Source organism: Stegostoma tigrinum, chromosome 30 (genome assembly GCF_030684315.1).
Source record: "Stegostoma tigrinum isolate sSteTig4 chromosome 30, sSteTig4.hap1, whole genome shotgun sequence".
Lineage (NCBI taxonomy): Eukaryota > Metazoa > Chordata > Chondrichthyes > Orectolobiformes > Stegostomatidae > Stegostoma > Stegostoma tigrinum.
In genome coordinates, this window is record NC_081383.1 from 26521100 (window position 1) to 26544844 (window position 23745).

The 23745-nt window shown below is 44.3% G+C and overlaps 2 protein-coding genes across 4 annotated transcripts in view; one reads left to right on the forward strand and one right to left on the reverse strand.

Moving 5' to 3' along the window:
- LOC125465656 (dedicator of cytokinesis protein 7-like) overlaps positions 1-23745 on the reverse strand; it is a 198306-nt gene that overhangs the window by 124795 nt on the left and 49766 nt on the right. For all 3 annotated transcript variants that reach the window (XM_059638417.1, XM_059638418.1, XM_059638416.1), the window contains exons 13-14: positions 19067-19160; positions 17882-18044 (exon numbers count right to left, since the gene is read on the reverse strand). In XM_059638417.1, the coding sequence (XP_059494400.1) occupies positions 17882-18044; positions 19067-19160 (257 nt within the window). The remainder of the gene's footprint in view (positions 1-17881; positions 18045-19066; positions 19161-23745) is intronic.
- On the forward strand, positions 1295-16080 carry angptl4 (angiopoietin-like 4). The gene is made up of 7 exons (XM_048559791.2): positions 1295-1909; positions 3509-3619; positions 4272-4386; positions 11459-11572; positions 12028-12123; positions 12936-13211; positions 14707-16080. Exons 1-7 carry the CDS (start codon positions 1445-1447, stop codon positions 14880-14882), a joined length of 1353 nt encoding a protein of 450 aa, XP_048415748.1. The 5' UTR covers positions 1295-1444; the 3' UTR covers positions 14883-16080.

The following is a 23745-nucleotide window of genomic DNA, read 5'->3' on the forward strand; positions in this document are numbered from 1 at the left end:
AAAATGTGTCCTCATCAATTGCAGGTTTTAAATCCAACCCCCTCTAGCAGGTTGGTAATGGGGGGAGATAACTGTTCTCTGTTGTTGCAGTAAAGACTCCAAATTTATCTTGTGGATAATTGCAGCAAACGTGCAATCCTTTTGGTCCCTGCTCATGAACAATAGTACTGTGCTGCTGTGCTGTCTAAAATGCATTCAGAATCCGGCAGGGGTGAGGGGCACAACATGACTGGGTCCCAATGGTCAAGGGGTAAAGCCAAGACCCAGAAAACAGAGAACCCCAAGCAGCCCCGCTTGCCTGCAATCTCTGTATGTGTATGTATCTCGCTCTCTCTCTCAAGACCGAACCTCCTTACCACTATGTCTCTCTTTTTCTTCTTCCCAATGCCTTCATGCAACAGATTGTGTTGAAATAGAGGTGGTGAATCATAGTACTCGGCTCTAAGCCACTGCTGCACAATGGGGGTTCAACTACAGGATCTAGCCACTCTGCTGGATGTAGTTAATTTAACTGAAGCACTACCTGAGCTTTCTTCAAAGGAACCAGACCTGTTTAAACAGATCTTTCTTTCACCGCCTATCTCCAGATCTGCCTATTCTAAAATCCCAATTTTTCAAGAAAAAACGTGGGACTGTTTATCAGCTTTACTCCTGGAAGCTTCTGACACAGAATGGCACTGAGCCCAAAGGCCATTTGAAATCAAAGTGTGCAAAAATATAAAATAGCAGCCAGAAGCTCCAAGCATCTAAAGCCAAAATTCAAAGGCACTGTGTGAAAGGTAAAGAAATATTGATGGCTCCTCTTAAAGCATTAAAGATGAGACGATTGTCCAAGAGCAGCTAGCACTGCTGCCTCACAGCACTAGGAACCTGAGTTCAATTCCAACCTCGGGCAACTGTGTGGCGTTGGCACATTCTCTCCGTGGGTTTCTGCCGGCTGTTCCCGGATTCCTCCTACAGTCCAAAGATGTTCAGGTTAGGTGGATCATCTGTGTTAAATTGCCCCATGGTGTCCAGGCTGGGTGGATTTAGCCACGCTAAACCGCCCCGTAGTGCCCACGGATGTGTCGGCTAGAGGAGTCGCCATGGGAAATGTGGGGATTAGCGGTGGATGGGGGTCTGGATGAAATGCTCTTGGGGGGGGGGGCTGTCGGTATAGACTCGATGGGCCACACGGCCTCTGTTTGCACTGTAAGGATTTTGGATACAGTTGCCGCAGGCTGTATTTTTCCGTTCTGTCAATCAGCGGTGACACTTTGAGACTCTTCCCTCTCCGTGTTGCCAGATTCATGCTGTTTAGCTGGGGGCGGCTCCCAGTCACTCCCGCTATTTAAAGGGGCAGAGAACAGCAGGGTAAAGCAGAATACAGGAGAGAGGGAGAGACAGGGGGAGGCAGAGGTCCCATTTTTTTCCCTGGGACAAAAGTTAGCTGGTAATACAAGAGATGAAGCTGCCTTTCGCTGGCCCGCTGTGCATCGTTATCTACGCAGCAAGCTTCACCGAGGGAGCTGCATTGAAGAAGGGTTCCTCAGCCAAGGACAGACACATGCAGTTCGCCTCCTGGGACGAGGTGAACCTGATCGCCCACGGCCTCCTGCAGCTCGGCCACGGCCTCAAGCAGCATGTGGACCGGACCAAGGAGCAGCTCCGCCAGGTCATGCAGCAGCTGGGCTCCCACAACCGCAGCCTGAGTGAGCTGGCCGGCCGCCTGGTTGAGCAGCGGCCCGGGTTGGAGCCGCCGAATCTCTCCGGGCCTCACCTGCTGCAGGTCTCCGCGAGCCTGCGGGCCAAGGTGGAGGAGATGGAGCAGGACAGGCTGAGGGTGGACAGAGCGCTGCGGAACTTGGAGGAGAAGGTGGACAGCCTAATGAACAGGGACAGATCTGGAAGCAGCATTAACAGTATCCGAGTAAGTCCCCCAAAAAAACCTTGTGACACCTGCCTTTGATGTTTTACTGCAGTTTTTCAGTCGAATAGAGAATTCGATTCTTTCCCTGGAGCACGTTAAAAATGCATTAACGTGTGTGTGTGTACGTGAATTATTTACAAAGGCCATTGCAGGACAACTTGATTAGCAAAGTGTTCAATTATGTAGGGTCAGTAAAAAAAAATACACGGAGCTTAATAATTTTGCTTTGAGCAGATCTTTGGAATGGAAAAATGGACTGTAAGTATCTCTCGCGTGTACGTGTTCAGAATCAGTGACGCTGGTATCTGGTAAGTCAGCCCTCAGCTTAGAACAATACTCCCCGCTACCTTTTTTGTTTTCATTTTAACACTGAGGGACTGAAGCGATTTTGGTTAGAAACTTGAGGGGTTTTTGCTTTTGAAGTTTAGTAAGGATAGTTGCCCGCCCGATCTGGTTAAAAGGGAAACCTACAAGACCCAGTACTCTCCAGTGTATGAGACAAAAACAAAATTTGCAGATGCTGGAATCCAAGGTGCAGGAACAGGAGGCTGGAAGAACTCAGCAAACCATGCAGCGCCTGAAGAAAAGGAGCAGTTAACTTTCAGGATTCTCCAGTATATGTCGGAAATACTAGGAAGCTGGCAATAATGGAAGAGGGGAACATGTCCAAAGAACACTTAAGTGTTCACAAAATGAGCTGTGATGTTGCTACACACCCCAGTCAGCAGCATATTAGTCGTGTCGTGCGTGTGGAGCGTGTTGTGACTAATACTGATTGATGGGGTTATGGATTTGCTTCACTCCACTTACTGTAGTCAGCACAAATTCAATAATGAAATATACCGAGTTTGCTGAAAAAGGGAGAAGTACAATACAGAATAGGAATAGGAGGGGAATAGAGCGAATTGCGTCTTAACTTAAAATAAAATCCGAAAGAACCGCGGATGCTGTAAATCAGGAACAAAAACAAAGTTGCTGGAAAAGCTCAGCAGGTCTGGCACCATCTGTGGAGAGAAAGCAGAGTTTACGTGTTGGGTCGAATGACCTTTCCTCAACTCTTTCTGACGCGCTCTAATTTTCTAACATTCCAGCCCAAAGTAATATTTTAAAGAACCAATGTTTTTAAAGTTTGCCATCAGCCAAAACGTGCACTGCAAGATCCAACAAACAGCCAATGCAGAAAAGATTAATCTGTGTTTAGCATTCAGTCGAGGGAAAAGTTAGATCCAGGTAAATGAAGGGAATCTCTTTAAATGGTACAAAAGGATTTTTTTCTTCTCTATCCATGTAAATGGACTGCTAATAACCACACCACTCACTCAGAATTGCTCTTGAAGTATTAATCTATTTTACTGTGATCCTGGTGAGGTGTGATCAGTTCACACCTAGGTACGAGATCCTTCAACTCACCCGAATCTGACAGTAAAATCATCTGTGTTTTGAAATTAGAGGAATGCATTCTTAAAGAAAATTGATCATTTAGCAGTTCAACCTGATATTGTCTGTATAAAGCTAGTGCTCAGATTACAAGTTTTTAGAAAACATGAATCATTTTAAAAAATTTACTAAACTATTTACTGAAATACTTTGTTTTTGCAGTCCATGATGGAAACTCAAAGCAGAAACATAAATGAACTGCTGACAAAAATTGAAGATCAACAGTTGCAGCTGGAAAAGCAGAAAGTACAAATCCAGATTCTGCAAAACCAGGTGCCTGACCACAAACAAATGTTAAACACGTACAGACGAAACAATGTATGTGATAGGGATAATAAATACACACGGGCAAGGAATATCTCTACTAAACACGCATGAGCATGTTATGTAACTACTACAAATTTAGCATTACTACTGAAACAAGACAAATACCATAAACATAGGGCAAGTGGGAAAGGACAAGGCTGAAATTAGTTGATCTCTTCTACAATATTAAAAGGAGCCTATTTTGATAGATTCCACTGGAATGGCATCGATGAAGAGTCAAAATCAACCAAGGTTCCTGATCACTTTCCAATACCTCCAGCTTTCATTGTAAGTGTTGAGGTATCAGTCATAGACACGACAGGATAGTTTGCCAGCATTCACAGTCTAGGCTTAACGAAGTAAACTGACTTGGGAAGACATGGGAACTGTACACAATATAGCAGGAGAAAACAGAAACAAAGTGCAAATATACTATAAACTATTGAAATTCTTAATTGTGAACACAGGTTTAGACAGTGCTATATATCCAAGCACTGCTTTGTTAACTTGCTTCTGTTTATGGTATTTCTAAGTTGATGCTATCTTGTGTAATGTAATTTTGAATTGTAACTGTGGGTGTAGAAGGAGAACCTAACCTAGTCTCTCTTCTCCGTTACAGCTGCCGGAAAACAAGTTACAACTTAAAGACAGTCCTCACTGGAGGTCAATTCTCAAACGAAGAATGGAGATGGTTCCTCACACACATAGCAGTGTGGAACCAAAGCCAGCTGACAGTAAGTACACCTCTTAGAAAAATTACAGTAAAATTCATATTCCCAGACCAAACTGCAGGCAGAAGAACAATGGAATTGACATAAATAGATCCTCTCTCCTTTTGCTGTAAGTGACTGGGATGGCATGGTGGCTCAGTGGCTAGCACTGCTGCCTCACAGGGCCAGGGGCCCACCCTCAGGCGACTGTCCGTGTCGAGTTTATACATTCTCCCTGTGACTGTTTGGGTTTCCCCCGGGTGCTCTGGTTTCCTCCTGCAGTCCAAAGATGTGCAGTTGAGGTGATTTGGCCATGCTAAATTGCCTGTAGTCTTCAAGGATGTGGAGATTAGGTGGGATGCTCTGAGGGTCAGTAAGGATTTGTTGGGCTGAAGGGTCTGTTTCCACACTATAGGGATTCAATGGTGATGACATTATTTGAAGCTAGATCTGATCTTTGAGATAAAGGAATGTGAAATAAAATTAAACAACAATCCTTCAGGTTTGTTGCCTTATTCCACAGGCTACTGTTGCTGTTATTTTAAAAAGTGGAATTTCACAATGAGGAAAATTCCACATTATTCCGAAGTCTGAGAAATAAATCCGATATGTGCAAAGATAAACCAACACAACATATGAGAAGAAACACACGCACATACACAGGAACTGACACACAGACTCGTGTCACTAGAGTATCCATAGGTAATTAGGTGTATATTTGGGGTTGCAGGAATGTGTTCATGCTTGCTTAACCTGGGATTTCAGTTCAACAAATATCTGGTACATTGACGTTAAAGTAGAAAGGAGAGGGCCAGCTGAAGTTTGAACATTCTGTGCAGAACACAACAGCAAATGGAATGTCTTTCTGGCTGCTGGCCAACTGGGGGAAAGGGCACTCAAAACGTTACAGGCAGAGAGAGCAAGGCAGGCAAATTCCTGGGAGACCCGTTGCCTATAAACAGATTGACTTTAAACTTTCTGTATATTCGGCAAATGTTTTTCAAAAATAATTTATTGGCAAAGATAAGCAAGATTTTTTTAAAATCCACAAAGCCGGAACGTTAGGGAGCCTAGCAAATCGGGTTCCTGCTCCCGGTCACTAGTCTCTACTGGAGTGAGTGTGTGAAGCAGGATCAGACTTGGCTGTGATATACCACCACAGTTCAACATTGAAACATAGAACGTAGGAGCAGGAGTAGGCCATTCAGCCCTGTTCCATCATTTCAACTCATTACTCTGTTCCGCTTCCTCATCATATCCTTGATCCCTTTTTAGTCCTAAGAACTATATCTACACTTTTCTTGAAGGTCTACAATGTTTTGGCCTTCTTGGTTTGCAGTGACCAAGAATTTCACAAGCACATCACACTTTCTGGGTGAAGAGATTTCTCCTTCACTCCCACTGAGTGATGCTGTGTGAAGGTGCCCTTTTATCGAGGAAAGGGAATTGAGGGAAGATTTGATAGAGGTGTACAGGATCATGGTAACAAAGTGTGGAGCTGGATGAACACAGCAGGCCAAGCAGCATCTCAGGAGCACAAAAGCTGACGTTTCGGGCCTAGGCGCTTCATCAGAGGGGGATGGGGAGAGGGAACTGGAATAAATAGGGAGAGAGGGGGAGGCAGACCGAAGATGGAGAGAAAAGAAGATAGGTAGAGGGGATAGGTCAGTCCAGGGAAGACGGACAGGTCAAGGAGGTGGGATGAGGTGGTAGGTTGGAAATGGAGGTGCGGCTTGAGGTGGGAGGAAGGGATGGGTGAGAGGAAGAACAGGTTAGGGAAGCGGAGACAAGCTGGGCTGGTTTTGGGATGCAGTGGGGGAAGGGGAGATTTTGAAGCTTGTGAAGTCCACATTGATACCATTGAGCTGCAGGGTTCCCAAGTGGAATATGAGTTGCTGTTCTTGCAACCTACAGGTGGCATCATTATGGCACTGCAGGAGACCCATGATGGACATGTCGTCTGAGGAATGGGAGGGGGAGTTAAAATGGTTTGCGACTGGGTGGTGCAGTTGTTTGTGAACCGAGCGGAGGTGTTCTGCAAAGCGGTCCCCAAGCCTCCGCTTGGTTTCCCCAATGTAGAGGAAGCCACACCAGGTATAATGGATACAATATACCACATTGGCAGATGTGCAGGTGAACATCTGCTTGATATGGAAGGACATTTTGGGGCCTGGGATAGGGGAGGGAGGAGTTGTGGGGGCAAGTGTAGCACTTCCTGTGGTTGCAGGGGAAGGTAGCAGTTCCCATTATCACATGTACAGGATCATGATCACTTTGGATAAGATAGATAAAAAAGTTGCTCCCATTTCCCAATGCTACAAGAAATAAAGGACTCCAGTTTTAACCAAGAGTCGCAAGGTTGGCTATGAGGAAGACTTTGTATTTTAAATAAAGTGAGTGGTAATGATCTAGAATTATACATTCTTACAGTATGGAAGCAGGCCATTCATCCCATCACTTGCCCTCCAAAGAGCATCCCACCCACACTGACCCTCTACTTTTATCCCTGTAATCTACACATTAACCACGACTAACCCACTTTGCCTGCACTTCCTTTGTCACTATGGACATTTAGCTTGGCCAGCCCACCTAACCTGTACATCTTTGGGGCTGAGAGGAAACCCATGCAGACATGGGGAGAACATGCAAGCTCAGCACAATCAGTTGCCTGAGTGTGGTATTGATCCTGGGTCCCTGATGCTGTGTGACTGCAGTGCCAACCACTGAGCCACCGTGCCACTCGGCCTGTCTGGCTTCAAAGTTGGTGGAAGCGGAGCCAATCAATAACTTTAGAAAGTAATTGGATAAGGACTTGAGGGAAAACCCAAGGTGCAATGTGGGGAAGTGATGGGACTGACTGGGTTATGCTGAAGAGAGCTAGCACAAACATGGTGTACAGAATGATCTCTTCTGTGCCATTATGATTTTAGAAAATGCTTCAAGTGTTGGCAGCTTCAAGGTTGAGCTATTATGGATATAGAAAATGGTTATGGGTAAGCCCTTTCTTTCCCCTTTCTATAACTGTACAGATATAAAAATATTTGTCAGAGGTGCAAAAGATCATGACCTGGTTTGGCTCAGATGAATAAATATATTTGTATGGGGGCTAGTTATTTAAAGAGGAGGGCTGAGAATTAAATATTAGCAAGAATCAGTATCAAATGCAGGATTAAGATCTGTAAAGAAACAGGAGGTTGACATTCAGTATAAAATACTAATTTCCACTTTGCCTTTTATGGATGCTGATGCCTTGCTGTTTATTTACTATTCTTAATGTCAAAGCCACTAGCCTTTTCCAAATTTCTTTGTACTTATTTTAAAAATCAGAGCTATGCTCGATTTAAGCTCAGTATATTCCAGCCATCCTCCAGTTTCAGACAAGTCTTGTGCTCAGAGGCTGCTCACTACATGAGGCTGTCCCACTGAATGGTTGTTGACCCTACTCGAAACAGGAGGACTCTCCCAGACAATGAGCCGTTCAGGAATTTCTTACCAATGAAATGCAGCAGCTGTGGCTGCTAGCCAACTAGGTGAAAGTTGAATCTGCTGCGAGTTGGCCACAAGCAAGGAGGAAATATTAAAGACTTTTTATCTACAGAATAGGAGAGCAGCTTAAACTGTTTTTTGTTTTTAAATTAAAACTGGTGTGTGAATAACATGGCACAATGCCAAGTGAGTAAAAGTTGAACAGTGTGATTCATAAAAGCTTCCCACTTCAGTCCTGAACTTGCTGCAAGTTGTTGCTTTCTCTGGATGATCACTTCCCTCATGCAGATTTTTCTTCCTCTTCAATGCTTCCCACAATACACTCACCTTTACCCCACTTCCAAACCAAGCGCTTAATAGGAAGTGTGTCAAAAGCAAAGACACAGACTGTTGTTCTGTGCAGAGGGCTTCAGCTCTGGGCCACTTGCTTCCATTTAGGCCATTGCCAGAATACGTCCCAATCCAGTGACCCCCAGAAGGTTTCAGTTACCTGGGTAAACCTCAGGCCCAGGATCAACCAGTGAGCCACCGTCACTGTCTTTCATCTTCATCACCAAATGCAATCATGACCACCACCCCCTGCCCCTGCCCCTGTCTCTTCAGTCAATAACAGAACAGATATTTTATCTGAAGTATGTGACCCACAGCAACAAAGCCAAAAACAAATATGTCTAACATGCTGGAAATGTGAGTTTAAATATCAATGGAATGCAATTTTTTTGGAACAGTACTGGACCATTCAGCTGACTAAGTGTTTTCTTCCATTTGGTTGGATCCCTGCTTTTCATAACTGTCATCTATTTATTCACCTTTTGTTCTACATACCATCAATTTCTGAGCAGACCTAGGACATTACTTGATCTGTCCCCTGCACAAAAATCCTATTGAAACTGGAAGTTCAGCTTCAAGTTGTGTATTTTGTTTTTCAGAAACTGAACCTACAGCACAAGCAATACTCACACCATAAATACAGGATATTTAGTTCAGGCTGATTAAATAGCCTTAGTCATTTGTTTACTAAATTTCTGAAGTTTAAATGTTTGCTCCCCACCAGCTTTAAATGCAATCACAGATGTCAACAGAAATCTCATTAATTAGTAAAGGCTCCAGTGCATTAAGCCTCTTTTAAATAGAGTATTTTAAACAATAAATTACACTGAAAGCATCTCCAAAATAGATATGACTAGTTGTTAATGAGCTTTTTGAGTGTGTTGTCAAAGTGGCTGTCTGGGACAGGGCTGAGACTATCTGCACTCTGTTCTCCGTATTCCTTAGACTATACATTCACCACATACAGTGAACATACATCATAGCCTGAGCTATGTTTTAAAATATACAGTGAACATAAATCTTGTGTCATGTAGCCGCTCTATACAATGACGTACCTCAACAATAATTTGCATTTTCATAGCGCCTTCAACAAGAAAAAATATCAGAAGGTGCTTGAAAAATGGATGCTAGAAGGAAGAGGGATTAGATGGGAATACTTTCACTTTGGTGAAAGAGGCGGTTTCAGTGAACCTCTGCAAAGAAAGGGGGTGAGGGAGGCAAGGAGATGGCAAGGTTTAACCAGAGAATTTCAGCTTACTGGACTGAAGGGACCTTTTGCTAATGGTTGGTGGAAGGGTGAGTGAGATGGTCACAGTCTTAGAGATGCTTAGAGGGAGGCGACAGGAATAAAGCTGTGGTGGATCTAAGATGAGCTCCATTATAGTAGCACTTGAGAGTCAGTGAAGGTTTAATACAGGGAATGATGGGCAAGCTGAACCATACAGTTTAGGGTTGATTTGATACAGGATATAGAATTGCAGAGTATTGTAACTGACAGCATACCATTTACAGCAAAACTATCTGATGTTACAGATGTGGAGATGGGTTTCTGCGATGCAGAGAATATACAGTTAGTAAAGCCATGTTCAACGAAGTTATGAAATGCAATAACTTTACACAGTAAGTGTACACCAAACATCCTGTGCTATACATTTGCCATCTGTGCCAAATATTCATCTCACACCATCTAGTATCTGTTCCTGGCTACTGTTTTACATTAACTAATTTAAAATGTTGCCTCTTAAACAGTCCCTGTATCAGACACATACACTCAGCAGGGTTTCGAAGACTGAGCAGAGAAACTAGCAGCAGAACTCAGCATTAAAACTAAAGCAAACAAACACACATGGTTCAGCAAATGTTAATTGCCTCAAGTGACCCAGTGTTCTCTGATTAAGCCATAAGGAATGCCTGACTGCATCTGTGTGGAGGGGTGCAGCAGAGTCCCGGGACAACTAGGTAAAAGTTCATGTTGACGTCAGCCTTCAGAAAAGCCCTAGCAAAGCCTTCTAATCCTTTCAGCCTGAACAGCACTGAGCTGAGTCCATTGCAAAATAAAACAGCACAGTGCAACTTGCAGCTCAAAAACAAAGGAACCTACCAATCAACCAGATTCAAACTTGGCTCTGTCACTCACACCTCAAAAGTTAATTAAAGCATAGAAACTGTGAAATTTTAAAGAAGTGTTCAACGTGGTTACTAAAGCACTAAAAAATCCAGGGACTCTTTCATTTACATGCTCCCACTTCCATGTAGGAGAGATTTAAAAAGTGGGGTTTCTCATAGTCAGAGTGAAAAATATAAACTAAAAGTGAATCTAGAGACAAACTGAATAGAAATGGTTATTTAGTCTAAAACTGGATTAAATTCATCCAAAATTTAACACAAAACATTATATATTTATATATAATATATATGCTTAATGTTTTCTTCAGTAACTTATTTCAGTTGAAACAAACAGGAAAATACTCTGTCCAAGCTCTGGTTAAAAGCATAGAGCTAAAAGTAGAGCAAAGTTTACCAAACTCTGCAGAAGCTGTGTTTAATTACTTGTGCTCACACTTATTGGATCACACGTGTCTGAATCCACAGACACACCCACCCAGTTTCCACATGAAGAGTGGGTGCAGAGAACACTTCTCCAGCCAAACAGTGTGGTGGGAGCAGGGGCATTGGTAAACACTTCCCAGTGGTTATGCAATCGCTGCAATAACTCAGCCACTCTCAGATGTACACGGCGCCCACCCACTTCAGACATTCAGCTGTGGGGTAAAGGATTTCTTTATTGCAGCTCAGAAGCTGAACTTTTAACAATGGCTTGTGTATTACTGAGTTGGCAGTGCTGAGTTGCCAGGGTTTGAAGTTCAGGCAAACAGTCCTCAAAGGGAAATGCTATTTCTCTAGATTCCAAAAATTCTGTATTCCAAGTTGACCCACTCTGTTTGGAAAGGGTAAAAATTTATTGAACAAACTTACTCTAATCCTCCTTTTTAAGGGGTTTAAATTCATGAAAGCAAAATTCTTGGTAACGTTACTTTTGTGGCTTCTGCAAAGGAGAATGAAGAAGAAAGCACGGGATAAAACAAGAATCTTTTAGATTCTTTGCCCTGCCTCTATTTAATAACTGAAATTTAACAACTGGATGAGCCTTTGTTTTCGTGCAGAATGACTCTCTGACTTTTGATGTGGAAGCACTTGCAGGAATAGTCGGATATGCAGAGAAGTAAGAGTGAATGTATGCCTTGAAATCTAACAAATGCTCGCTCTTCTTTTCCTGTAGAACTGCCAGCTGATTGTCACCAATTATACTTGGAAGGACAGCGAACCGCCAATGTGTACAAAATCCAGCCAATAGGCTCAAAGCACTTTGAAGCATTCTGTCAAATGACAGAAGGTAAGAATTTAAACATGACTAGAGGCTGAGTCTGGGAGTCTCCAGGAAATGGGACCACAGCTGCCCCTAAAATGGGGTCAAAAGTTTACTTACTTTTGCTAAAAGGGGTCCAGGGCCAATGATCTTGTTTAAAGAGGACCAGAACTGCTTGTGGATACAGGGTCAGGGACTCTCGACTCTTGTCATTCACAGGAACAACGATGGGGTTAACCTTGTCAGGTCTAATTTTACAATAACTCCATCTAATGTCCTTTAGGGAAGGAAGCTGCCAACCTTACCAAATCTGGTCTACATGGGTGACCTCAGACCCACAGCAATGTGGTTGACTGCCCTCTGGGTAATTAGGGATGGGTAATAAATGCTGCCTAGCCAGTGACACCCTCATCCTATGAATGAATTTTTTAAAAAAATCTGGGTAAAGCCAAATGAGTCATAAGATATTTGCCTTCCGACAGAAGGTGGCTGGACTGTGATCCAGAGACGGAGGGATGGATCGGTGGACTTTGATCGCCTCTGGCAAGCATACAAGGATGGATTTGGCAACCTTACTGGTAAGCAGTACTCAGTGGGCCTAAACTTGACAGCTGTTTAACTCCCTTCAAAAGAAACCGAATACCAGTAGGTTGGTTGCCCTGGATTAGGTAGGGTAAATTCAGCCCAATGACCAAGCTATATGCCTGAGTGACCAATAAGGACATGCTTGTACCACGCTCTTGGCGGTTATACTGAAGCGCACTTTGAATCCAGTGCCTTCAGAAGAGAGGGAGTGAACAGGAAACTGTACAAAGGTAAATATTTCATTTTGTCAGATACACAATATGAACGCTATTTGGACACTATAAAAGGTCATCGGGGAGCGAAATGGGATTTAGTATCCAAATGTTCCCTAGCTTTGTCGACTCAAAACTGACAGTAACATGAGTGAGTCTTCTTGACCTCCCAGACTACTGCAGTGTACGGAATGGGCTTTGCTCACGGTACACAACATCCCATTAACCAAATGAACAAACAAAGTGCACACAGCAAATCCTGTTACAATAAGCAGGTAGTGTTTTTGCTGGTGTCAACAAAGCACAAAATATTAGCCAGGTCACACTGAAACAACAGAGGATCATGGACTGTCATTACAGAGAGATGACTGGTGGCAGGTATTATGCTGAGGCTCACCACACCTCAGGTCAGATGGGAGGTTGAAGGCCAGCTTGGCAAACTTAGCCAGTGCGGGGCTAAACCTGTGCTGTTTGGCATCACAGCCGTCCAGCCAATTGAGCTAATCCACCCCGGAGAGGCTCTCCAAAGACAATTCAGAATATCCTCATTGAATAAATGGAATTCTCTGTCCTGATCAGATGTTCAATTTCAGGTGAATTCTGGTTGGGTCTGGAGAAACTTTACACCATTGTGCGTCAGGGTGGCTATCTGTTGCGTATCAAACTGGAGGACTGGGAGAATCACACTGAGTACACCGAATATCCATTCAGCCTGGGGAGTGAAGCTACTGACTACACCATGACCCTCAAGAGCCCCATTTCCGGGAACCTCAAGAATGCCATCAGTGAGTCAAGTGGACTGGGCTTTTCAACTCGGGACCAGGACCACGACCTGAAGTTCAACATGAGCTGCGCAAAACACCTAACAGGTCAGTCCTGAGGCTAACCGAAGAAATGCTTAAACTTTAAAACAAAGTCACGTTCTTTCTTGGTCCCCCTCGAGAACAACGGAATGTTTCACCTCTTAAGCATCCCTGCAAATACGAGCTATTTGTAAAAAATTTAGATGAGCTGAAACTGTGTAACATAAAACGAACATTCATGGGATGTGGGCATCACTGGCTGGGTTAGCATATATTGCCCATCCCCAGTGCCCTTGAGATGGTGGTGGTGAACTGCCTTCTTGAGCCATTGTAGGTAGACACTTAATGCTTTTAGGGAGGGAGTTCCAAGATTTTGACCCAGTCACACATGTCTTATTTAGATGACAAACATTAAAAGGCACAATCTAATAGATGGTTTTTTTTTATGGGGGGGGGGAATTTTTGAAGAATTTTGATAAGGGAGAAACTATTTCTTCAGGCAAGTGAGTTAATAATCAGAGGCCACAGGCTTAAACTAATTATCAAAAGAACTTTCACAGAATGATCTGTAAAGGATGCCAGAAACCAATTCCAGTGGAACTTCCAAACGGTTATTGGACATGTCCTTAGAGAAGAATTGCTTTTACGGTCTGGGGAGAAGCTGGGGCTTGTGTCTAATTGGATAGTTTTTTCAAAGGGGGGACAAGCACAGTGGGCCGAATGGTTGCTCTGCAGGATACTATTTCCAGGCACCACAATATAAGAGATTGAGGAAGGGGAAAGGGAGGAGGGAAACTGAGGCTAACCATCCACACACTCAATTTGAGGCAGAACTCTGAACTCTACACTGCTGCAGGGAAATGCTACTTCTGCACTTGCCTTGGGAGTTATCAGCAGCATGGAGTAGATGGACCAAATGGCCAGAAACATCCTGGTTAGGATCCTGAGATCAGGGTTATCACATGCCTCGAACTGCAGAGCAGTGGAGAACCTGGGCACAGACCTACCTGTGTGTTGGTGACTTCAGATCAGTAGCCCCTGCTCACTGGTGTCCAGGGAGCTAGCAAGGCCCTTACTGCAATAGAATGCTCGTTTCCCAAAGGAGAGATTCTATGGCAAGCCAGCTGCAGCCTCGATCCAACATGGGAAATAAGTAACACTAACCAAGAATGCTGAAAAAACTCAGAGGTCTGGCGGTATCTGTGGAGTGCGAAAGACGAGTGTTAACATTTTGACTCTTGTTTGAGTTCCACTTCAGAAGATGCCACTAGACCGGAGTTTCTCCAGAATTCTGTTTCAGATTTCCGGCATCAGCAACATTTTGCTTTTGTTTTGCCGGAAAGAAATAGTTTTGGTTTTGAGATTCTTCAGTAAATCGCAGAATTGGGAGTGGGTTCGTGGCCGTCATCTGCCTCAGGCAGTTATGGGTGGTATCTGATTGGGTTTCGTATTAAATGTTTCATATTAAATACTTGGAGGGCTCCATACATCAGTGGAGCTGTGAGCAGCTTGATCTGGCTTGTTTTCCACAGCTTTAAAGGCATCTTTCTGCCTATTCCAGGAGGATGGTGGTTCACTACATGTGGGCAGGCCAACCTGAATGGCAAATATTTCACCAGCAAGCCCCGACAGCGACACGAGAGGAAACAGGGAATATTCTGGAAGCCCTGGAAAGGTAGAAATTATCCTCTGAAAACCACAACGATGATGATTCGCCCTATGGAACTAGAGGCATAAATGACAACAGCTCAGATTCTGGCAGAGACTGTGTGCTGGTGAGAGAGTGATGGAGTGAGACAGAGAATTAGAATACAGAAAAGCAGTCACTGTTTACATCTGGGATGAGGATACAATACAATATTTTAAAGGAAAAATGGATGCACTGACTAAAGCCTCCATACATGTATAATTTTTATCTGTTTATGCAACAAAACAATGCAGCAAGTATCCCAGAATTAACAGCTGAGCTATGCAAGCATATCCAAAGCCCACAAGCCACTTAAAGCAGCTATTAGTTTTACTTGAGTGTTTTTTTTTCAATTTTAAGTTAATAAAATGTAAATGCAGCTAACTTCCATAGAAGAAAGTTTGTCAGATTTCCCTATATGCAACTTCACTCTTTGTTCACTGGTCATTCAGCGATTTACTTAATCACTCAAATCAGCGGGTCCCAGGGCTCATCTCACTCCAGCTGCAGTAGGAGTGATCTGTACTTCAGAAAACTGTGTATACATCACTGCCACTGGGCATACAGTGAGCTGACACTAGTGTCAGAATACTAGAGAATTACTATGTCCCTGAACATGAACAAATCTCTTACCAATATAAAATGTACCATGATATCATTTAAGGGCCAGGTCAAGACTGTCAGAAGCAAAGCAACAGTACATTGTAACTTCTCAAATGTCATTGGCTATGACAGGAACCTTTTTTAATATACTTCTATAAAATTGCTCTGCATTTTCTCTGAAATGAAGTGAAACAGATGTATTGTTTCTGGTGGGACCTGTGCAGTGAATGCAGGTGCAGTCTAGGCACTGGCATAAACCTAGAGTGACAGGCCTGGATTCAGGTGCCTACAACATCACTTTCTGAGTGTACTGGTTACTGTTTAGACCAGTTTCTCTGTTACACTTGTAGCTCAATTCCTACTTAAAGGAATGTGTCCAAGTCATATTGACTTTATCACCATGGCTATGAATAGCTTCAGAATTGAAACTATTAATTGTTTCTTTTGTTTGCCTTATGTATTTAAACATTTAATATTCCAAACCTGCCTTTTGTAATTTATAAAAATGACTCTACCTCTCCCAGCGGGGAATGAGTCACCCTCTATTGTCTGCTGTACATAACCTTTAAAGCCTGTTATTTTAATATCAAATGATTTCTTTAATCATATTTTGTCTAAAAAAAAAGCTATCCTTTGGTTTAAATATTTGTCTGGTCACCTTGTTTGTTTCTGTGGGGAGTGGGTGTGTTATACAATAAGGGTCTGATGCAACAGTCTTAGCTTCACATCATTCTCCACACACCATAATATACAGCGGATTGCTACAAGAGAAAGGATCAAAGTACATCTGCTTTACCTTCCACTACCCTGATAGATGTACAAAATAAGGAGAATGGCGTTGTTTACGGAACCTAGTCATTTAATGCCTACACCTGTCCCAAGATGTGAAGTGATGAAAATCCTGGCAGTGAAAGCTTTTTTTTTTCAGATTCTCAGGCATCCGTTACAAACACATTCACCACATGATGATTCTGAAATGAATCTATTCCAAAAATACTGTCTTCTGAAAGTAGGCCAGGGCCTAGCCCAATCAGGGCTATAGCTGGTCAAAAAGTAGGCTCAATACAGGACACCTCCACATTTTTTTCAACGTACTGATCCCACCACTCAAATGACACTGAGCAGGATACAAAGACTACATTCAGGATCCTGGGATCAGTGATTAAAAAATACATTCAAAAAGGGCAGAACTACTATTCAAATCATCTTTATTCCAAACCCTCATTTCATCAATCCTCAGAACCACAAATACAGCAAACAGCACAAGGACTCCACATCTGAGAAAACCAAAGATTTATTTGTATTTTTAAATATCCTTCACATTTGAGGAGGTCTGATGAGAACAGACACATCTTGTGCTCTTCATATTTATATCATATACTGATGAATTCATCAGATGTATGTCTCTACATGTCCAGCCATGATTAGAACACAAGTAACTATAGGATTCACTGCTCAATCTAGGGTGCCCTGACCAGGTGGTGATGGACATTCTTGAACCAGTCTGATGGGATAGAGGGGCTAGATAGACCAACGTCAAAGAACAGTTGAGTCAACCACACTGGCAAGATTGGAGTTTGGCTGAATGTGGCAGTTATCTTGTTTCAATTGACATTAGTGCACCAGTTAGATTTTTACATCAATCCAATATCTATCTACTTCAGAAATATTAATGAAAGGATGCTGCATTGTGCTGTGGGTTCAGTCAATGCTGGGAGATTATCAATCTCTTATAAACAATACTTTTCACTGTATTTCAGTACATGTGACAACAATCAATCAACCAGCTTCACACTGAAATTTTGCTCTGATTACCACAAGTATGCAGATTATAACCACTAGGCGGCAGAAGCAGACTAAGTACAACATGAGCAAACAGCTAACCATTGGTAAAACTATCCCCTGAAAGTAGAGGATAAGTCAGCCATGTGGTTCCATTCTAAACCATGACAAATAGAGGCAGACCGAAGCAGGGTGACTCTGCACTGATGCCCTGAACATTTCCCCACCAACTAGTGCCAGGACGTTAAATGTCTTCAAGGCAGAGATTGATAAATTCTTGATCTTGCAAGGAATTAAGGGCTGTGGGGAGAGTGCGGGTAAGTGGAGTTGAAATGCCCATCAGCCATGATTAAATGGCGGAGTGGACTCAATGGGCCGAATGGCCTTACTTCCACTCCTATGTCTTTTGGTCTTATGGTCTTGTAGTGCCTGAGGTTAAGGCACACACTCAGAGCATAACATACACTGCTCATATCAGTGAGCTCCCACAGGGTGGGGGGAGACAAGGGTTAGAATGTGGGTGAGTGGGTGGAAACAGTGGGTGGAGGGGGTCGTGAAAACTGTGGGTGGGGAGACAGAAGGGGGGTGGAAATGGTGGGTGGGGGAAGGGGTGATGCAGGAAACAGGACCATGTTGGGAATGAAAACTGCAAACCCCCACTTACCTGTAGATTGTGTGTGGAGTCAAAACACCTGGCAGAGGGAATTCTAAAACTTCCAAAGCCAACTCTGCAGCCCCACTATTTGATGACTTTAATTCCAAAAAGTCGGGGGTGAAACAAAAGGACGGAGTGTCTTTAACAGGGCTTACTTCAAATCGGAAAACACCTTCAAACAAAAACAAAGGATAACATTAACAGATCTCACTCAGGCAAATGTCTAGTCCATACAACAAACATATTCAACCCATCCATACAGTGTACTATTGCTAGGGGCTGGGATAATATGTTACCAAGTGTAGAACTTCCAGGGACTGGGGGAATGGATTTCACAGTACAAATTCCCCAGGGATTGAGGGAATAGTTTACGTAGTGTAGAATTCCCAGGGATTGAATCATAGAAACCCTATAGTGTGAAAGCAGGCCATTCTGCCCATCAAGTCCATACCACCCCTCCAAAGAACATCCCACCTGGACACAGAACCCTACCCTATCCACATAACTCTGTATTTCCCATGGCTAATCCACACACCCTGCACATCTTTGGATGGAAACCCACGCAGACATGGGGAGAATGTGCAAACTCCACACAGTCAATCAGAGGAATCAAACCCTAGGTTCCTGGCGCAGTGAGGTAACAGCACTAACCACTAAGCCATCATGTTGATTGGGGGAGCAGATTACACAGTATAGAATTGCCAGAGACTGGGGAGGGAGATTGCAGTAAATTACAAAGTGTAGAAGTTCAAGGAAGTGACAGAGCTTTGTTATCGATAGTGTAGAATTCCCGAGTACAATGAAAAGTATTACAGAGTGCAGATTCCCAGAGACTGGGTGCAAGTGGGAGATTTAATGTGGGATTGTCAGGGATTAGGAGGAGGCATTACAGTGTGGCCTACAATAGAGAAGGGGATTCCCCAGGGAGTGATGGGTATGTTACAGAGAGTGGGATTCCCCGGGTAGGAGTTATGGGTATATAACAGAGAGCAGGGTTCCCTGGCAGAGGCGATGGGTGTATTGCAGAGGGGGGGATTTCCCAAGAAGGGTGATAGGTGTATAACAGAGAGCAGGAATCCCCAGGAGGGGCAATAGGTGTATTACAGACAGAGTGATTCCCGGGGCGGGGCGGAAGTGAAGGGTGTATTACAGACAGAATCGCTCAGGCACACAGCTCATCATGTTAAAGATTACCTGGGATCTTGCGCAGTCTCCTCAGTAAAGGTGATGGCTTTTTCTCATCTGTGATGAACTTCATCAGGTCTTCATCACTGAGCTTATCTTCCTCCTGATCAGAGAGGAAAGTATTCGTCATCCAAATAGTTTCCCTGAGCAGTTTCACAATGGAACCACAGTGATATACAAGGAGATGTGTGCCCTGTTGGACCACCAAATAATCTAAATGAACCAAAGCAATGTGGGTTCTGCATTACCGAACTCAGCTTATCTTGGGATGGGTCATAAAGAAGTTGAGTACCTTTCACCCTGGGAGGGTGAGTGCACTCGGCCTGTGATAAGGCATCTGACATAAATGAATCATATTTAAGGTGCAGTTTCTAAGGTTGAATGGAAAATCTGCCACAAGTTGGTTGTATCTGGACTCTCCGACTGACCTCCATCAGTATAAAGACAAAGCATTCATTAAGACCAACTCCCCTTCCCGGGGCTCACACATTAGTAATCCTCCTGGTCTCAACTGTCTATTAAAAAGGTTAAGTCAGATGAGTGATAACAAAGTGTGAAGCTGGATGAACATAGCAGGCCAAGCAGCATCTCAGGAGCACAAAAGCTGACGTTTCGGGCCTAGACCCTTCATCAGAGAGATGGATGGGGAGACAGTTCTGGAATAAATAGGGAGAGAGGGGGAGGTGAACCAAAGTTGGAGAGAAAAGAAGATAGGTGGAGAGGAGAGTATAGGTGGGGAGGTAGAGAGGGGATAGGTCAGTCCAGGGAAGAAGGACAGGACAAGGAGGCGGGATGAGGTTAGTAGGTAGGAAATGGAGGTGTGGCTTGAGGTGGGAGGAAGGGATAGGTCAGAGGAAGAACAGGTTAGGGAGGCGGAGACAGGCTGGGCTGCTTTTGGGATGCAGTGGGGGGAGGGGAGATATGGAAGCTTGTGAAGTCCACATCGATACCATTGGGCTGCAGGGTTCCCAAGTGGAATATGAGTTGCTGTTCCATGGGTACCCGCATGGGCCCAAGCTATGCCCCGACCAGTCCCCCTCTACCGACACCCTCATCGGCCTAGCCGAACCCATCCTCACCCTCAACATCTTCTCTTTCGATTCCTCCCACTTCCTACAAAGTGGGTGGCCATGGGTACCTGCATGGCCCAAGCTATGCCTGCCTCTTTGTAGGTTACGTGGAACAGTCCCTCTTGTGCACCTACACAGGCCTCAAACCCCACCTCTTCCTCCGTTACATTGATGACTGTATCGGCGCCACCTCTTGCTCCCCAGAGGAGCTCGAACAGTTCATCCACTTCACCAACACCTTCCACCCCAACCTCAAGTTCACCTGGGCCATCTCCAACACATCCCTCACCTTCCTGGACCTCTCAGTCTCCATTTCAGGTAACCAGCTAGAAACTGATGTCCATTTCAAGCCCACCAACTCCCACAGCTACCTAGAATACACCTCCTCCCACCCACCCTCCTGCAAAACTTCCATCCCCTATTCCCAATTCCTCCGCCTCTGCCGCATCTGCTCCCAGGATGAGGCATTCCACTCCCGCACATCCCAGATGTCCAAGTTCTTCAAGGACCGCAACTTTCCCCCAGCAGTGGTCGAGAACGCCCTTGACCGCGTCTCCCATATTTCCCGCAACACATCCCTCACACCCCGCCCCCGCCACAACCGCCCCAAAAGGATCCCCCTCATTCTTACATACCACCCCACCAACCTCCGGATACAACGCATCATCCTCCGACACTTCCGCCATCTACAATCCGACCCCACCACCCAAGATATTTTTCCATCCCCACCCTTGTCTGCTTTCCGGAGAGACCACTCTCTCCGTGACTCCCTTGTTCGCTCCACACTGCCCTCCAACCCCACCACACCCGGCACCTTCCCCTGCAACCGCAGGAAGTGCTACACTTGCCCCGACACCTCCTCCCTCACCCCTATCCCAGGCCCCAAGATGACTTTTCATATTAAGCAGATGTTCACCTGCACATCTGCCAATGTGGTATACTGTATCCACTGCAACTGGTGTGGCCTCCTCTACATTGGGGAAACCAAGCGGAGGCTTGGGGACCGCTTTGCAGACCACCTCTGCTCGCAATAAACAATTGCGCCTCCCAGTCGCGAACCATTTTAACTCCCCCTCCCATTCCTCAGACGACATGTCCATCATGGGTCTCCTGCAGTGCCACAATGATGCCACCCGAAGGTTGCAGGAACAGCAACTCATATTCCACTTGGGAACCCTGCAGCCCAATGGTATCAATGTGGACTTCACAAGCTTCCATATCTCCCCTCCCCCCACTGCATCCCAAAACCAGCCCAGCTCATACCCTTCCCCCACTGCATCCCAAAACCAGCCCAGCCTGTCCCCACCTCCCTAACCTGTTCTTCCTCTGACCTATCCCTTCCTCCCACCTCAAGCCGCACCTCCATGTCCGACCTACTAACCTCATCCCACCTCCTTGACCTGTCCGTCTTCCCTGGACAGACCTATCCCCTCCCTACCTCCCCACCTATACTCTCCTCTCCACCTATCTTCTTTTCTCTCCATCTTCGATCCGCCTCCGCCTCCCTTTCCCTCCCTATTTATTCCAGAACCCTCTCCCCATCCCCCTCTCTGATGAAGGGTCTAGGCCCAAAACGTCAGTTTTGTGCTCCTGAGATGCTGCTGGGCCTGCTGTGTTCATCCAGCTTCACACTTTGTTATCTTGGATTCTCCAGCATCTGCAGTTCCCATTATTTTTAAGTCAGATGAGTTTTGTCTGTGGTCACCAACAGACCTTCTAAACAAAATAAAAAAACACCGAAGAACTGCAGATCGCTGGAAATCAGCAAATAAAACAGAAATTGCTGGAGAAATTCAGCAGGTCTGGCAGCATCTGTGGAGAGAAAGCAAAGCTTTCATTTCAAGTCTGGTGACCGTTCTTCAGTTCTGACTTGAAACGTTAACTCTGCTTTCATGTTGAGGAGCAAGTGAGCTGTATCAACAGAGCATCTAACCATCTATAGATCTTTACCAGTGAATAAGGAAGAAGTAACTTGCATTGATATAGAATCTTTCAGGACATCCCAAAATAAATGTACTATGAAGTGAAACATGTCTGCTGTTGTAGGAAAGACTACAGTCTACTTGCCCAGAGTAAACTCCCACAAATAACAATGTAATAATGACCACATCATTTGTTTTAGTCATCTTGGATGAGAGATAAATATTGGCCAGACAACCAGCAGTAACTGGGCCCCAGCTCTTCGCAGAATCTTTCAAGGACTTCAGCGAGGGTACCAAATCAATGTTTCCAAGTTTGCTCACAGCACACACCTGGGCAAGATTTTGAATTGTGAGGATACAAAAAGGCTTCAAAGTGATTTAGACAGGTTGAGTCAGTGGGTGAGCACATGGCAGATACTGTCCAACGTAGCTAGATGTGAACCAATGCACTTTGGTGTGAACAACAGAAGGCAGAGTATCATTTAATTGGTGACGGATAGGGAAATATGGATGTACAATGAAGTCTGGATGTTCTTGTACACCAGTCAATTAAAATAGGCAGGCAGGTGCAGGAAACAATTAGGAAAGCAAATGGGACATGGGGCTTCATTGCAAGAGGATTTGAGTTCAGAACTAGAATGCAATTGAGAAAGGACATATTTCTCACAGTGGGAGTGCAAGGGAGATTTACTAGCCTTATACTGTATGTGACAGCACTGTCTGATGAGAAAACATTGGTTCCACTGGACCTGTATTCACTAGCGTTTAGAAGGATGAGGGGGATCTAATTCAAACACATAAAATTCTAACAGGGCAGGAGGATGTTTTCCCTTACAACCGGGGTCATAGTTTCAGGATAGAGGTACACCATTTAGAACTAAGATGAAGAAAAATGTCTTCACTCAAAATGTATTGCACTTGTGAAGTTCTCAGGTCGTGGAGGCCAAATCATTGGACTTATTCAATAAAAAATAGATACAATTTTTGATTTTAAAGGTATTAAGGGGTCTGAAGAGCAAGCAGGAATGTGGCATTGAGATAAAGGATCAGCTGTGATCATATCAAGTGGTGCAGCAGATCCAAAGGGCCTACTGCTGTTCCTAGTTTCTGTGATATGTTACAGCCGAGAGGAGGTAATGCCTGTCTTTTAGCTGTCATCCATTAGGCAGTGCTGTTGACAATATAGCAGACTGTCAACAGTGCACTGGAGCATCAGTCTGGATACTGCAGACAAAGTTCCTTGGATAGGTCTTGGACTCATGTTCTTCTCTACCAATGCAGGTCTCTCTTTCTTTTGGCTCACAGATAGGTGTCCTCTGCAGCCAACTTAGTCTATTGAAAACTGACACTGTTTATCTGTCATAACCCACAAACTTACATATACATTTATCCCGAATGTTTTAAAAAGGCAACAAAATACTCTTTTGCACTGTTACTGTTGTTTTGGCAAATAAAGCCTCACTTCATTGATGGAGTGCATTTACTGTAGAAAACTGTCCCCACGAGCTTCAGAGACGTCAGGCAAACAAATGTCAACCTAAAGAAGAATCAATTTGGCTGTGTGACCAAAAAGCTTGATTGAAAAGTCAGGTTTTAGGAAAATCATGAAGGAAGAGAGATCTTTGGCACAGGGATTTCAGAGTATTAAGAAATGAGGGCATGGTAAACGGAAAAATGCAAAGTACATTGGAACTCA